The 14,998-nt window shown below is 38.5% G+C and overlaps 4 protein-coding genes across 5 annotated transcripts; 1 reads left to right on the top strand and 3 right to left on the bottom strand.

Moving 5' to 3' along the window:
* Nucleotides 1-2,460: 2,460 nt before the first annotated feature.
* On the top strand, nt 2,461-3,611 carry LOC137721170 (transcription factor DUO1-like). Its single transcript, XM_068460278.1, has 3 exons — nt 2,461-2,660; nt 2,873-3,080; nt 3,113-3,611. Exons 1-3 carry the CDS (start codon nt 2,461-2,463, stop codon nt 3,599-3,601), a joined length of 897 nt encoding a protein of 298 aa, XP_068316379.1. The 3' UTR covers nt 3,602-3,611.
* Nucleotides 3,612-3,723: 112 nt separating this feature from the next.
* Nucleotides 3,724-7,708, bottom strand: LOC137721485 (uncharacterized Rho GTPase-activating protein At5g61530-like). The gene is made up of 10 exons (XM_068460584.1): nt 7,586-7,708; nt 6,796-6,912; nt 6,455-6,705; nt 6,157-6,219; nt 6,050-6,068; nt 5,182-5,280; nt 4,979-5,056; nt 4,637-4,881; nt 4,375-4,537; nt 3,724-4,235 (listed from the first exon to the last, which is right to left on the bottom strand). Exons 2-10 carry the CDS (start codon nt 6,857-6,859, stop codon nt 4,096-4,098), a joined length of 1,122 nt encoding a protein of 373 aa, XP_068316685.1. The 5' UTR covers nt 6,860-6,912; nt 7,586-7,708; the 3' UTR covers nt 3,724-4,095.
* A 1,485-nt stretch (nt 7,709-9,193) lies between these two features.
* LOC137721483 (hexose carrier protein HEX6-like) lies at nt 9,194-11,423 on the bottom strand. Its single transcript, XM_068460581.1, has 2 exons — nt 10,507-11,423; nt 9,194-10,408 (listed from the first exon to the last, which is right to left on the bottom strand). Exons 1-2 carry the CDS (start codon nt 10,957-10,959, stop codon nt 9,332-9,334), a joined length of 1,530 nt encoding a protein of 509 aa, XP_068316682.1. The 5' UTR covers nt 10,960-11,423; the 3' UTR covers nt 9,194-9,331.
* Nucleotides 11,424-11,699: 276 nt separating this feature from the next.
* Nucleotides 11,700-14,700, bottom strand: LOC137721484 (uncharacterized). Of its 2 annotated transcripts, none has more exons than XM_068460582.1 (5): nt 14,550-14,700; nt 13,643-13,787; nt 13,052-13,278; nt 12,583-12,840; nt 11,700-12,239 (listed from the first exon to the last, which is right to left on the bottom strand). In XM_068460582.1, the coding sequence occupies exons 1-5, from the start codon at nt 14,589-14,591 to the stop codon at nt 11,934-11,936; spliced, it is 978 nt and encodes a 325-aa protein (XP_068316683.1). In that variant the 5' UTR covers nt 14,592-14,700; the 3' UTR covers nt 11,700-11,933. The 2 variants fall into 2 exon arrangements, with proteins under 2 accessions (XP_068316683.1, XP_068316684.1); XM_068460583.1 differs by lacking the exon at nt 14,550-14,700 and adding an exon at nt 14,294-14,538.
* Between the last annotated feature and the right edge of the window lie 298 nt (nt 14,701-14,998).

The raw sequence follows: 14,998 nt of genomic DNA, 5'->3' as shown, positions 1-14,998 counted from the left end.
ATATCAGTAAGTTGTGAAGGTCATTGAGAAGCATGTTGCACAGCTCAACCCAATCGGGTTAGGTTGGGTTGAGTACCTGATTGGGTTGAGCTGAGCAAATGATCAATCTAATCTAACCCAATCAATGAACGAGTTGAAATTGGGTTGGATTTGGACGGGTTATAACTAAAAAAAATTCATTTGTTCGGATTTAAAGTCGGGTTGGATATGAGCGGATTCGGGTCGGCCCAACCTAAGTTGCACTCCTATTGGTCAATGCAAAGAGAAATTTTTCATTGTGACAGGAATACGAGTGGTATACTACTTGTTTTTATATAAGTGGTGAGAAATTTTATTTTTTAAATTATTAACTTTTTAACACACAGATCTCATCATTTATATAGTGACACGTGACGTATTATTCTACGTGCCAAGTATGCTGAAAAATCTCTCGAGTGCAAGAAGCCAAATCCAACCAATAAAATATGGTAAAAAATATATTTACGATTAAATGATAAGTTTGTTGGTCTGTGCATTGTGCTTATCTTTGTATTCCAGGTCAAAATTTTCTTCTCATATATTAGATTGTCCAAAATACTGTAAAACAAATTTGCAAATTAAATTGTTGAGCTTTTTCTTTTTCTCAAAAGTAAAACTTTTTTATTCAGAAAACATAACATGATAAAACATCAAACAAAAAAGGATCTATGCAGTACCTATATTACAATCAAGTGGAGTATATTAAATTGCGAGTTAAGTTATAGGAGTTTAAAAGGTTTTTTTAGCCAAAATGATCTATGAGATTGACTCATTTCTTATTAAATTGAAAGTATTATTATCATTTTGGTCTTGATTAAACAAAAAATTTTCACAGAATGACCAACGATTGATCGTGATTTGTGGACAAACTCAAAACCACTTCTATTGATTTCAAATATTAAGGACCAAAGTGAGAAGTTATGTCAATCTCATAAACCAATTTAGCTAAAATCCCGAGTTTATTACATCTCCGGGCTTCTCACTGAGTACTGAAATGTCCATCCGTAGCAAACTCCAGCATGCGCGCCCATCTCATCGATGGCAAAAACAGCTCCAACAAAACCAGGGAATTTTCTCCTGATTCGTGATATCGCATCCTTGGCAGCGAGTTTAGGTTCCATCCCTAATCTCATACTCTCCACAACTTGATAACTGTAATTCAATCATTTAAAGTGAACTGTTAAGAGTCATTAAATACAAGTGAATGGATTAATTAGAGGAGCGAACTGGGAACTAAGGGCTCATTTGGATGTGTTTTTAAAATACACAGGGCAAGACAGAAACAAAGCCTGCTCTACCCACGCACAATGCGTTCTTTATATCAGGTTAATGAACCTACATAGAAACTACGTACCGAGAGAAGTTTTCACATCAAAACATACATGAAGCTGCAAAATGATGGATCGGATTGGTTTGTTACGTTCAAAACACAAGTCACCAGGCCGGAAACCAGTTTATAATGCTTAACAAGCTTCCAACAGGCATGGTTTGATTAATAACAGTGTTTGCCTTTGCTTTACATTTAAGACAAACCATATATAATTCTTGATTAAGGCTTTAAGAAGGCAAGTCAATAGCAATAATTCATAATTCCATCGTCACCCTGTTGGTATTGTCGGAGCAAAACCTAATTTCAAATACGAAGATTTGTAGTTGCTGACTGACATTGACATCCTTCAGCAATATATGCTGCAAAAGAAGAACCTAAGTAAGACCAGGACCAAAGGTGACCAATATTGTTCAAGAGGTGTTTTTTGCATTACCGTGGAAGGAAACGCATCATGACATCGCCATCTCCGGTTGCACCACAAGCCCCGACTTCGTCATCTGCATATGCAGAAGATCCTGCAAGCACTGCAAGCAGTCAACAAACTGTGCTTTCACTCATGCACTCGGAGTTCTGTGTTAGACTCTCCTTGGTGCCAACCCTAGTAATCGCTTGTAGCAAAATCTTGATCACATCCAACGGTGATCCATGATATTGCAAATCATACAAGAGGACATATACGTAATTTTAACATCAATTTTGAACAAGCACAGAAAGGGCGGGGGTGGGTGCTTGCCACTAACCGTCATAACCGTCTTTACGTGGTAGTGGTATAAAATTTTCCCTGTTTTTCATACACAACTTAGATGACCAATTAGAAACGTGAACACCTTAATCAGGCCCTTCAAATTTCATCATCTTTGATCCTTAATGGTAGCACAATCTAAGTACTTTGATTCAACGGCTAGCTTTAATTCACCAGTTACGTTTCCATAAGATGCGTCATGTGCATGCAAACCCTAGCATGCTCGAGAATTTTTTTTTTTTTTAAAACTCAGAACTCAAAAGTTCATATTCCATAATCTCATTTTTTCCAAGAAACCCAATTAATTTCCGGAAGAAAATTTTGTTTCCAATCGGAGTGAAGAAAATTGAGAGATTAATTTTGTCGAAAAATGGCGAGGCAAAAGCAAAACGATGGAGCATACATTAGGAAGGGGCCATGGACTGCTGAGGAAGATGAGGTGCTCATAAGTCATGTGAAGAGAAATGGTCCTAGAGACTGGAGCTCCATTCGATCCAAAGGACTCCTGCCGCGAACTGGAAAATCATGCCGGCTTAGATGGGTTAATAAGCTCCGACCGAACTTGAAGACGTAAGTCAGCCCTACGAATCCTTGGAATATTATATAGATATGAAACAGTAATTAGTTTTTGTAAGTTTAGTTGATGAGTGTTCATTAATTTGTTATGTTCACGTTTTTGTTGATTATTGGTGGGTTTTTGCCAAATTAGTAGTTGTAATCTGCATTTTCTTGCTTAAGATTGACGCTAACAAAAAATGTGAACTTGGACTTTTACAACAAAGTGGATGCAAGTTTTCTGCAGAGGAGGAGAGGATGGTGATACAACTGCAAGCGCAATTCGGGAACAAGTGGGCGAAAATTGCAGCGTATCTGCAAGGCAGAACGGACAATGATGTGAAGAATTTCTGGAGCACTCGGCGAAAGAGGTTTGAGAGGATTCTGCAGAAATCGACATCCTCAAACTCCCCCAAAAACAAAGGGAAGAGCCTTGTGCATCATGAATTTCCAGTGGATAAGGTAAGGTAGCATTTTTCTCAAATTTCCAAGACAACCTTTTCAAATTAACAATTGTGAATTCTCAGGTTTCTTCTCATCCAAGCAATTCCTTTTTGAATTCTGAAGAGTTGGGAATGGTGGATCTACCGGATTTGGTGAAAGCAAACCAACTGCTGAATGTGGAAGCAGAGCAGCAGCCCATGCTTGAGGCCACGCCAATTAATATGATCCTGTCTTCTGATTTCCCACCACACTTATCTTTGTCTCAGCTTCCTCAACCCCAACTAGACCTCTCGTTTTTATCAGGATGCAAAGAAATTGACCAGGACCCTATCGTTCTGAACTTGCTGGACATGTTCGGGGAGGAGATCCCACCTCTTGGACTGGAGGAGAATGCTCAAGGTAACAAGTTAGGAGAGCTTAAAGACCTTTCGACTCCTGACATTTTCTTCGATGAATTCCCACCTGAGATGCTTGATTATCTTGAAACTCTTACAAGCTCGTCAGAGTTATGAATTCCTGGGAGTCTTGTGCAACTGTTATTTCGTATGAATTCTTGGACACAATTGATGTTCGATACACACTAGAAATGAAGATTGGAACTTGTTTAATAAATATTCTGTTTAATTGTTAAACATGACGAAAATCGCTTCTTTATACAATGTGCTAGTCCAATATACTGCAACCTGAGTCCATAAACTCAGTGTTCACTGATCTTATTAAGAAATTTACATAATCAATGGTGATGAAATACATTTTCCTAATAGTAACTCTACCCGAAGTAAGAAAACAATGCCAAAACCAATCACAACATCCAATTCAGTATTAAATCCAAGCTTTTTCACAGCTGCACCAAACAATTCATGGTCTACCATGCTCCAACTCGAAATATTGAACCTTCGTAAGACTGGCAAAGGTCATAAATTCTTCTACTTTGTAATTATCGTCTCAGCCAGATCTGGTTTCAGTCTCAAAGCGTTAGTCAGTAGGACTGCCCAAGGAATTTGTGTCATCTCCAGATTGTTTCATTAGCATCTGTGAAAATTGCGTTGTGATGTTCCATGAGACACTGGACAACCTCAATGGCACCGAAGTCCATGGGCACGCCATCATCCAAGGGTATGGAATCATCTACAGCATCACCTTCATCTGAATCCACAAAAAAAAAAAAAAAAAATACATGCAAAAGAAATGAATATGTTCTTTCAAAAAACCAACAATATAACACCTGTTTAGTTCGTATAATTTCTCTAAAATAGAAATAGGTTGCTAATGAAGAACCACTCACCAGAAAGCATGTCCCAAGCAGTATAAGTAGGCTCAGGATCCAAGTTCTTCCTGGAAGGACCTTTTGAAGGTTGATTCCAATATTTCCTGTATAGGTCCTGTGTCATACCCTTCTGCCAAATTATAACAGGGGCAATCTCCATCGCGAGACTTTGGGTGCTCATCTGTGTACAGTAAACAACTATTTAAGCAAGCTTATCAATGATTCAGACTATGAACAACCCGCCATGCATACAACAGAGAGAGAGAGAGATGCTTCCTGCCTTGTTAAGAACTGTCTTCTGGTTAACACGGAACAGTAATGCAGTGACAAATTCTAGGGTTGTGTAGTTGACTGTAGGAAGCCTCCTGAGCATGGTTCTCATTGCATGTATGCTGGATCGAGCACCCTTGATCTCATTATAAAGCTCAAATGTGGTTAGTGGCTCAGGAAGGGTAGATAGGTAACATTTGACTAGAGCCGCTACATCAATTGGGTTTACACCCTCTGGTAATGGTGCATTTGAATCTGATATTACAACACTAGATTAGTGTCATCTAAATAGAACTAAGAAAATTATGTTTCAAAGAAATAAATAAAAAGAAATTATACACACTTCATATACCTTGGTTGTACAGTGAAATCAGTTGGTGAATGACTTTTCTATCTCCCTCGCCTTTAAATAGATAAGGTGTATTTAGTCCTAGGAGTCAAAAACATCACGAACAAGTTAATCATGCTTGCAAAGGAAATCAAAGTACTATATGTGTAAGTGATCATACATGCACCAGAAGTGTATAAATTAGAGAAGAACAGACTATAGAGTACCTGATAATATGAGATAATCTGCACATCTGACCAAAATTTGAGGAATGGGCCTACTAGATTGTTGCCGTTGCACAACAACTTCAATCGGAACTCCAAAAACTGAAAATAAAATTTTTAATAACTATCACCATTTAGCCCAAGATTAAAAGCAACTAACATCCTGATACAGTTTATCTTGACACACAAACCACCAAATTGGGGAGATGCAGAGGACCCGGAATTTCACCATTCTTCAAACAATGCTAACTATAAAAAACCTGAGTCATTTTCTACAAATTCTCAGCTACAAATTTCACCTTACTGCTATAAGTACAAATACATTTTAGGGGGAACCCCGTGTAACAGAAGGTCATGTGTAATATTATTAGGAGTCAAAGAAACAAAGCTTCCAAAGTTTCCTCAATCCCAACTTCGTCCACCAGCACTAACTGCTACCCACTATCTCATCTCCTACAATTAATATGTATATTCCTTGCTTGTTGATTCCAGAGAAAAACCAGACATGGGTCATTGGAGAAGAAGTAGCCGAACAGCCAAACAAGCCACAAATCCTCAACAATCCCCACTATAACCCTCGAAATCAAATGTAGTACAGTATCTGAGTTTCAAATTCCACCCAATTTAACACTGTAAATCTCACAGATAAAAAGCTGTTATCCAAATATTACAATTAGGGGTGTGCTATCCACACACCCCTTGTTAATTTCTGTGCTTTGATCTTCGATCTTCTTTAATTTAGTCGATCCGACAGCCGCAAATTAAGAGAGTTTGTATGAAGTAAAAAGGGGTGTGTGGATAGCACACCCCTACAATTAATGATGCTAGGCAAAAAAGTATATGGAGGGTGTAGAAAATTCAAGAAACTTACCGTCGGTGCTTGCAACACCCTGAAAATGAAAAGAACAAGATTAGACTTTCAAAGTGTGTATAACAAAGAAGAAAAAGAAAGGTAACAATTGTTTCAAAATTCTATACCTTCTGCCATCTTTCGATATCACTCAAAATGGTTTTGCTCTTTTGGGCAGTCTTCTTTGCCACCTGAAACAAAAATCACCATTTCAAATGTGTCAGTGATGAGTTCAACTAAAAAACATGCTCTAGGCACACACTTAGATTGTCAAGCTCTGGAGCATTACCAGAAGTCTTTACGATCAATTGCATTCACCGTTGGGGTTAAAGAAACAGAAAAATAGTACCATACGTTCAGTGACTTCAGTCTAAGTTCAAGTTGGATATGAATCATTATCGCCTAACAAAGTTCTAGCCAGTTTACCTCTTCAACTTTTATCTTCCCAACAGAAACCTTTTCCTTTGTCTCTGATAAGCCCTTCCTAAACAACGTACCGGTTGTCGCAGCAGCAGTTATAAGGCGTTCCTGCACAGCATGTCTTGTAGCCGGTTGCTGAAGAATCGCCCATCGACTTTTGAACATGGACCCAACTCGTTCTGCCACATCAGCAACATTCACTTTTGCATCTTTAGTGACCTCTCCAACAAATGTTCCAGCTTCTTTAATCTTCCCCCCTGCATTAAAATATAGTTGGCTATAGTCAAACACCGATCTTTTTCTTAGAAAATGATTAAACAATAAAAAACGGTGTAATCGGAAGGTACCTGAGGATGAAAAAAAATCGGTAGCTGCCTCTTGTGTGATGGGGGGTGAGAACGGGAAAGCCATTGTAGCAGTTGCAGAGACCAGAATCAAATTATAAAGGCAAAGACCAGTTCAGCCTGTTTTGAAGGGAACAGATAAAAAATATGTCAAAGAAGATCGAAGGACACTACTTTTCAGAGGTTCTACAAATTCAAGAAAAAAAATTACAACAAATCACAACGGTTTCCCGCTTTCGCTAAGAAAAACTAAGGTATATATAAGAAGGAAACCAGCTTTGATTTCACAGGCAGTAAGTCTCTTGAATCCATTTGTTAACACGAACTCGAAAACCAAGTTAAACAATAAATCATCAAAGTTTCCCTTTACTCCAATAAATCAACGTAAACAATAATCTTTCTAAGTCAACTGTTTGGTTGGTGAGAAAATGAAAGAAAGTCAAATCCCCTCCCCCCATCAATCCCAAATACAAAATTTCTCAACTTAAAATTAAAAAAATTATGATCCCAACTCGGCCAATCAGCTCGGATCAATTCTCTTTCACTGTAATCCGTCTAAAGATTAATCCTTTTTCATCAAATTTTATCCAATTATCAAAACCCAGTTCCTACTAATTACATATAAAAATTGGCCAAATCAACATCAATCAACCTGATTAAAATTTTAATTACAAATTGAAAAGAAAAATAGTACTAATACAGCAGTAGTTGAATAAAATTTTAATTTACTTTTCCACCAATTAAAACAAACAAAAACGCTAGTTTTAATCGGTGAAATTCGAGAGAAGATTACCTCGTTGGGGCTTGCTGATCAAGGAAGCTGGAAGCGAAGCAGCTGAAGGGCGAAAATTGCACAACTGCAAATAGAAAAATCCCTTCTTTTTAGAGAGAGAGAGAGAGAGAGAGAGAGAGAGAGGAGAGAGAAAGTCGTCCTCTCTAGAAAATTCAAAAAAAGGCGCTTGTCTGCGATTGGTTGGCCATTCAGCGGGGTAGGCGGACGAATAGTATGACGCCACGTAGGCGCTAACTGGCGAACACGCGGACAGGGACCCGCGGGTGATCCTGGAGGTTTTTTAACTGATATAACCGTCGCGTGCGCAGACTGAGATTAACACTTTTGTTTAGTTTAAAGTTTAAAGTTAAGACTGAGATTAACGTATTCTTTTGTTGAAAGTAGACTGAGATTAACATTCCCCCTGTCCCCACCTTAATCCTTGAATGTTCAACTTTTTAATCAAACTGACTGTGTCAAGGGCCCCACTCCACTCCCACGTTGTAATCTTTTCTGTTATGGTGATGATGCTACGTAAAATCAAGGGTGAGGATTGAGGGAATCAATCAAACGGTTGGCAATAAATAAGAAAGTTGGAAAAGTCAACCTGCTCATATCAGGTAATGTTTGGACCTACTTATTTCAACTCGTTTCTAAGACAAATTTAGTTCAAGATTTCCTTGGATCAGTGGAGCTAACTTACTATATATGTGTGCTTTTTTTAGTTTTATATTTATAAATTCATTAAATTCAACGGCTAAAACCGAACATGATCAAATCCAACGATAAAAAGAAAAACAAATTTAACATTCCAAATTTAAATTCAACTGCTAAAATAAATAAATAAATTATTTTATGTGTTTCATATTCTTTCATAATGTTCCATGAGTTTCATGGTGTTGATTTAGAGATTTTTCAATATTTATCGGAATCTAAATTTTTTTAGGTTAAAATGTTCATAAAATTAAATTATGATAGTCTACATAATATTTTTTTTAAGAAAAAAAAATATCCTAAATTCATTCTTTAATACTCTCGAGCTAAAAATTTAACCCAAAAGCATTGGAGGAGAAAAATTGTTTATGGTTAAACCCGAAATTTTCTAGGTTAAAAATTTTAGGTTTTAACCCAAAGGTTGGAGATGATCAAGTAAAGGAATAGGATCCTCTCAAGATCCTACCAAAAATTGAACAGTCAGAAATTAATTTTTTGTTTACATTCACTTTTTTCTGTCCATCTTCTTTTATCTTCACCTCTTGATGTTCATCTTCTTCCATCTTCTTCTCAGTTAATCTTCTCATGTTCATCTTCTTCTATCTTCATGGTCATTTAGTGGAATAATGTTTTGTTGTTATTGTCGTTGTATTTTTTTTTTTTTAAACAAATGATATTATTTACACTAACAAGATGGAGGAGTTGGCTCAACCTCATAATAGGTTAGCAATGATGTGATTTAAATTTGTCCTTAACAAAAATCAAACCTAAGTCCTCTCACTTAGTATTTAAGCCTTGAATTTTTAACATTTTGTAATATTTGATATTGAATGATACGAAAATGAATGGTTAATATTAAAAAAAAGAATATTTGCAACATAACATTGAATAATAAAAGCAATGAAGACATACTCGTAAATCACTGTTTATTTATGTTAATTTAATTTAATTTATTTTTCAAAATTACTAGAAATTAGTAGAACAATGAAAAATTATCGTGTGCTACAGTTATAAAGTGGTATAATCAATTCATTCATCTTCGTTATAAGTACATCAAGGAGCTTCCATCTTGGTGTCCTTGCTAGAGTCCCCCACAATCCTCCTCCAAAACCAGTGCTCCTGCCACACTATCTCCATCTTCTCGATCGGCACATTCTTTGTCTCCGGCAAAAACAAGTACACAAACACCGTCATCACCGCCACCCAACCCCCGAAAAAGAAGAAAATCCCAGCCTTGAAGTGGCACAGCATTGCTAGAAAAGTTTGAGCAACAATGAAAGTGAACAAAAAGTTCACCACCACATTTATACTTTGTCCCGCTGATCGAATTTCCAACGGGAAAATCTCACTCGGAACCAACCATCCGAGCGGCCCCCATGACCACCCGAATCCCGCTACATAAATGCATATCAAAACCAGCACCAAATAGGCATAGCCTTTGCTCACTCCGCCGCGATCACCAAGCTGAGCTGCCATTACACCTCCCACCATAATTTGTGACACCAACATTTGAATCCCACCAGCTAAAAACAACGCTCTTCGCCCAAATTTGTCTACGATAAGCATAGATACGAATGTTGAGCTTGTACCAACCACTCCAGTCGTCATGGCAACGGACAAGAGCGAAGCGCTTTCTCCCAACCCAATTGTTCGAAAAAGTATGGCGGAATAAAAGGATATGACATTGATCCCTGTCACTTGCTGAAAAAATGGTATGGCTATTGCCATCACAAGCTGAGGCCTATACTTTCTCTCCAGGATTTTCTTGAAAGGGTGTTCGATGTTTTTCGATATGTTGTTTGCCTTGATCAGATCATCGAGTTCTGCTTGGACATCATCGACACCTCTGATACGTTGTAGCATTTGCTTGGCTGTTTGGTGATCCGTGCTACGCTGGATTAGGCTGTTAGGTGTTTCAGGAAGGAAAAATGCTCCCAGTGTTAGCATTGAGGCAGGGACTGCAGCCATGGCTAGGGAGATTCGCCACCCCCAACCACCTTTGATCTTCTCAGAGCCGTAGTTGATGAGGTTAGCTGATAATACGCCAATGCCGACGCTAAATTGGAAGCCATTGTTAATTGCTCCTCTGTATTTTGGTGGTGCCATTTCCGAAAGGTACAATGGAACAGCCTGCACAACACAAACACAGATTACACAAGTAACACGAAAAATAGAAACATCAAATAGGGTATGTTTATATGATTAATGTTGGGGGCAAAAAGTACTACCTGATTTCCAAAACCAATACCAACTCCAAGCAATAAGCGGCCGAGGATGAGCATGTAGATGTTCATAGCTGCGCCGTTTAGAGCTGAGCCGGCAAGGAATGCAGCTCCACCGGCAAGGATTGAAGGCTTGCGGCCGTAAGCCCTTGTGACCAAACTGGCAAAAAGGGAAGCTACAAGACCAGCTATGTAGAGTGAGGATGTGAAGGAGGTCAACAGTTCACTGTCGAATTTACAGTAGTTGCTGATTTTGGTGTCCGATTTCATCTTAGTGTTTACTTCAGGGAAGAATTTTTTAAGAAACGGCTCCATTGATGTCACGCCACCTGAAATTCCAATGTCGTAGCCGAAAATTACACCTCCTATGGCTGCCATCATGCAAGAGAGGATGACGAACGGCGTCATCCTGCCGTTGTATTGCCCGGCTTCGCCTGCTATTGCTAACCCAACTGCCATTGCTTCTTCCGAGCTCACACACAGAGATATGAAGACAGAACTCAAAGTTGTAATTTGTACTAAGAGAATGGAAATATAGAGAGCAGTCTTACTCCGTTTTCCTACGATATTTTAAACTACTGTAATCTACGGAGAACGAATTCTTGGCCTAACCACGTCTGCAAGAGCAGCCTTACTTGACTGGTATAGTCAACAAATGGTTTTGGACTTCTGCGGAATATGTAGGTAGTGGCTGCAATCACTACCACTACCAGACAACTTCAGGCAGGACCATAAGCATTTGTCTGAACTCTGAAGAAAGTTAAGCGCCTGTTTGGCCACTCTTCAGCTGCCATTGCCTGGTTTAACAAACCCTTTTGTACTTAATCACTCTTTTTTGCTGCTTTAATATCTGCTTTGCCATTAATCCCAAGCACTTAAACTTGTCAACCGCTGCCAACCGTTGGTACCCTGCTGGAGCTACTGGGTATTTTTGGTTTATGGATAATACAGTATTGTTACTTAATTATTAGTATTAATAGCATATGCTAAACTAATTAATTATTGTCATATTTTACAAAGTGATTTCAAAACTACTTTCATTTACGGTAAGAGAGACTTGGAACTAATACAAAGAACAAAAATAAACAGAGAATGTGCAGAAGGAGAAAAAAATGCGTGCGAGTCGGGCACCTTGGCATGCTTCCCACATCACTCTAGTTCCTAGCATGAACTCCACATACTAGAATTTGAGGGCTCGCTTGAGAAAACCATGTGTATACTCACATGATGAGAGAGACATACGTTACGTGATACATACCCTGCTGTTTGACAGAAACAGTTTTGCCTTTCAGCAGAAATGCGAAAAATACAATTGCCTTTTTTTGCTTGCTTAACAAGTCTGTCTGTCACTAAAGTTGGAGATAACATCTTTGCATTTTGCAAACCAACTCATATTAATCTGTTCACGAAGAACAGCAGTTGAGGCAGAAATTTTAGGGTATAAGCACAGCCGAGCCGGATGTTTTCCTGTTCTCGAGGTCTGCATGAGCTTGTGCTGCGTGAGACAATGCGTATTTGTGATTTACTCGAACGCGCAATACGCCTGATGCAACATTAGCAAAGACCTCTCCCGCAACCTCTAACAATTTGTCTCGAGCTGCAGTGTACTGGAACAGGGCCGGCCTGGTCAGGAAGAGTGACTTTGCTGCAAGAGCTGATAGTGGGACCGGATCAATTGCACCTGATGCTTGTCCGAAACTCACCATGTATCCACGAGTCTTCAAGCATGCCAATGATCCCTGCAAAACAATGCCCCAATTAAGTACTAAATATAAAATTCACCATCAAGAAATTAGACTAGCTAATCTTCTGAACTGAAAAAATCAAAGGGTAACTAGCATTTGCTTTAACAGTTTCATAAAACTAGCTCGAACGGAACAGTATAGAGATTTGGTATACCTGGCCTAGCATTGAGAAACTTCAACGCTAGATTAGGTAATAAGCCACGGTAAAGCAGAAGCAGTAACAGGCTGTGTTGATACTCAATGAAACCAAGAACATCAAAGGAACGGTGCAGAAGGAGAACCTAGAATCATTTCTGTAAGTTCTGTATAAAATTGAGGGATGAAAAGTAAGATTTACCTGAAAGGTATCCTTCCCTACAGAATCATAGACAACATCAACGCCATTGTCAGATGTTATTTCTGTCACTCGAGCAACAAAATCCTCTTCCGTGTACACTATGACATGGCGACATCCATCATCCTTGGCCTGAGCTGTCTTCTCTTTAGTTGATACAGTTCCAATGACAATTGCACCAAGCGCATTAGCCCACTGGCATAAAAGGGATCCAACTCCACCAGCTGCTGCGTGAACAAGGAGTGTGTGTCCTGGTTCGACCTCCATAGCAGCACAAAATTCAGACCAAACAACAAAAGCAGCAGCATTGAAATTTATAAACAACTTCCAACACTGAATCAACCATGTTAAGATAATGAAATTTCACATTCAGGAAGCATTTAGTTACAACTTGACCACCAATATTTGTCAGTTGATTGTACTTTTTCGACACATAAATCACATAGTTAACAAAACAGAAAATCTTAACAACCTTGAAAGACTGGCGTAGTAGAACCTGAGCTGTCATACCCCCAAGCAATATGGATGCTGCAACAATAGGATCAATTGAAGGAGGAACGGGCACCACTTTGTTTTCAGGAAGAATCTGCTCTTCCGCATATGACCCCATCGGAGTGCCAACATAGGCCACCAGATCTCCAACTCGCCTGCCTGTTACTCCAGGTCCTACGGCTGTCACAACTCCACAAGCTTCCATACCTGAAATGAAAATTGATTTGTTAACGAATAGGGTTTATCCATCAGCCTTCTGATCAGGAACTGGAAGGACAAAAGAAGGCTGGACTCCAAGTTGTTGAAGAATAGTGACGTTGAGTTTTTCGACCATTTCTCTTAGGATTAGTCAGTTCTATTTCAAACAGCAGGAATGGCTAATCTGGTTTCATGCCCGGCATTCTTTTAGGTTTGAAAAATCATTCTTGATCATATCTGAAAACTGTAATCTCACGCAAAATGTTTACGCAAGAAACTGTTAAGAAAAAACTAAACTTAGAAATTATGCCTTCAAAGAGTGGACTAGATGTCAATCCTTCCTACATTTTAGAACTTGGAGATGAAGCAAAACCTGGGGAGAAGGGCATTGTATCAGCTTTATAATAAAGTCCTTTGCGGAAGTAGACATCGATGAAATTAACCCCTATCGCCTTGTTCTTCACACGAACCTCCCCCTCCTTCGGCTCTCCTATTTCCACATCTTCCCATTTCAAGACCTAGCAGCATTACATCACAAAATTAAGTGAAATGGGGATAAAAGCATTGGAAATTTGGAATAATGACATGTAGCTGAACCAGATTGCAGATCAAAGAAAAATACAATAAAAGTTTACGAACTCAAATACTATAAAAGTTTACACTTGATATGAATACACTTGATATAGCCCTACATAAACCATAAATACAATAAAAGTTTACGAACTCAAATACTTCAAGGCCTCGCTGGATGTCTATGATTGAACTGGATTGAAAAATCGCTTAGATTCATTAAATGTATGTCAATGAAAGAAATTGGGAAGGCAGGAGAAAGATTAGTCACGAAGAACATTCCAATCGCCAAAGAAATGGTAGGATTGGAAGGGATAAGCTTACTTGATGACTAATCCTACTTCTACTTTCAACTTTGACAAAATTTAGAAGTTGACTTCCATTTCTTCCTTCAGCATTGAACCTGGTGAGCTATCGAATCCAATCAAATCCTCGACGAGAAATGAAAACTAACCTTCTCCGGATTAGTCCGACGAATACAATGGCATAAGAAATCATGTACTCTTGGGTAAACGCAGAAAGGCTATCTCTTTCAGCCTGTTACCAGATTTCCCATCAAACAACTTGGATTTATTGTAAACAGAAATAGTTTACAAATGAAATCAGGCACATCAGATTGCAACTGACGAACAAGTCTTGATTTTGTGATCACCAATTCAAACATTCAAGTTACCCAAAAAAATACAGGAGAGAGAGAGAGAGAGAGAGACCTGAGGACCACCAAGTTCATGAACTCGAATGGCTTTCACCATCTTTGTTGGCAATACTGCTTGATTTCTGGGTATTTTCCGGTCAAAAGTGTGATTTCTAGGTAATTATCCCTTAATAATTGGCCTAACCCTTGTAAATACAAAGGGTAAAATGAATAGTATCATGTTTAACTTTTTAATGTAAAAATATGTTTTTTCGTTAAAGTAAACAGTACGGTGGGCTTTTCGTTAAAACTCCCTATTTTTTTAGTCTATGTCTCGTACACGGGATTTGGATCCTCGCCGGATCCCCTCCCTGGGGATCTAGGAATCAAGGAACACAGACCATTGATCAAAAATCGTGCAGTTACAATTTTTTCATTTTTATATTTTTCACGAAAAACGAGACTTTTTTATTTTTAAAAATATAAAAAGTATTTAATTGGGGCCACACGATTTTTTATCAATGG

The sequence above is a fragment of the Pyrus communis genome, chromosome 16 (assembly GCF_963583255.1).
Source record: "Pyrus communis chromosome 16, drPyrComm1.1, whole genome shotgun sequence".
Taxonomy (NCBI): domain Eukaryota; kingdom Viridiplantae; phylum Streptophyta; class Magnoliopsida; order Rosales; family Rosaceae; genus Pyrus; species Pyrus communis.
Note: the sequence above shows the minus strand (reverse complement) of the source record. Positions and strands in the feature narration are given on the sequence as shown.

Excerpts from the sequence above, each read along its gene's own strand:
- LOC137721170 (XM_068460278.1), top strand. The coding sequence starts at position 2,461 with ATGGCGAGGCAAAAGCAAAACGATGGAGCATACATTAGGAAGGGGCCA. Across the intron at positions 2,661-2,872 it reads CTCCGACCGAACTTGAAGAC|TGGATGCAAGTTTTCTGCAG; the intron begins GTAAGTCAGCCC and ends TTTACAACAAAG. Across the intron at positions 3,081-3,112 it reads AAAACAAAGGGAAGAGCCTT|GTAGCATTTTTCTCAAATTT; the intron begins GTGCATCATGAA and ends GGATAAGGTAAG.
- LOC137721485 (XM_068460584.1), bottom strand. The coding sequence starts at position 6,859 with ATGGCTTTCCCGTTCTCACCCCCCATCACACAAGAGGCAGCTACCGAT. Across the intron at positions 6,706-6,795 it reads CGATTTTTTTTCATCCTCAG|GGGGGAAGATTAAAGAAGCT; the intron begins GTACCTTCCGAT and ends ATTTTAATGCAG. Across the intron at positions 6,220-6,454 it reads GGAAGATAAAAGTTGAAGAG|GTGGCAAAGAAGACTGCCCA; the intron begins GTAAACTGGCTA and ends TTTTTGTTTCAG.
- LOC137721483 (XM_068460581.1), bottom strand. The coding sequence starts at position 10,959 with ATGGCAGTTGGGTTAGCAATAGCAGGCGAAGCCGGGCAATACAACGGC. Across the intron at positions 10,409-10,506 it reads GTATTGGTTTTGGAAATCAG|GCTGTTCCATTGTACCTTTC; the intron begins GTAGTACTTTTT and ends TGTGTTGTGCAG.
- LOC137721484 (XM_068460582.1), bottom strand. The coding sequence starts at position 14,591 with ATGGTGAAAGCCATTCGAGTTCATGAACTTGGTGGTCCTCAG. Across the intron at positions 13,788-14,549 it reads ATGAACTTGGTGGTCCTCAG|GTCTTGAAATGGGAAGATGT; the intron begins GTCTCTCTCTCT and ends TAATGCTGCTAG. Across the intron at positions 12,841-13,051 it reads TACTACGCCAGTCTTTCAAG|GTCGAACCAGGACACACACT; the intron begins GTTGTTAAGATT and ends GCTGCTATGGAG.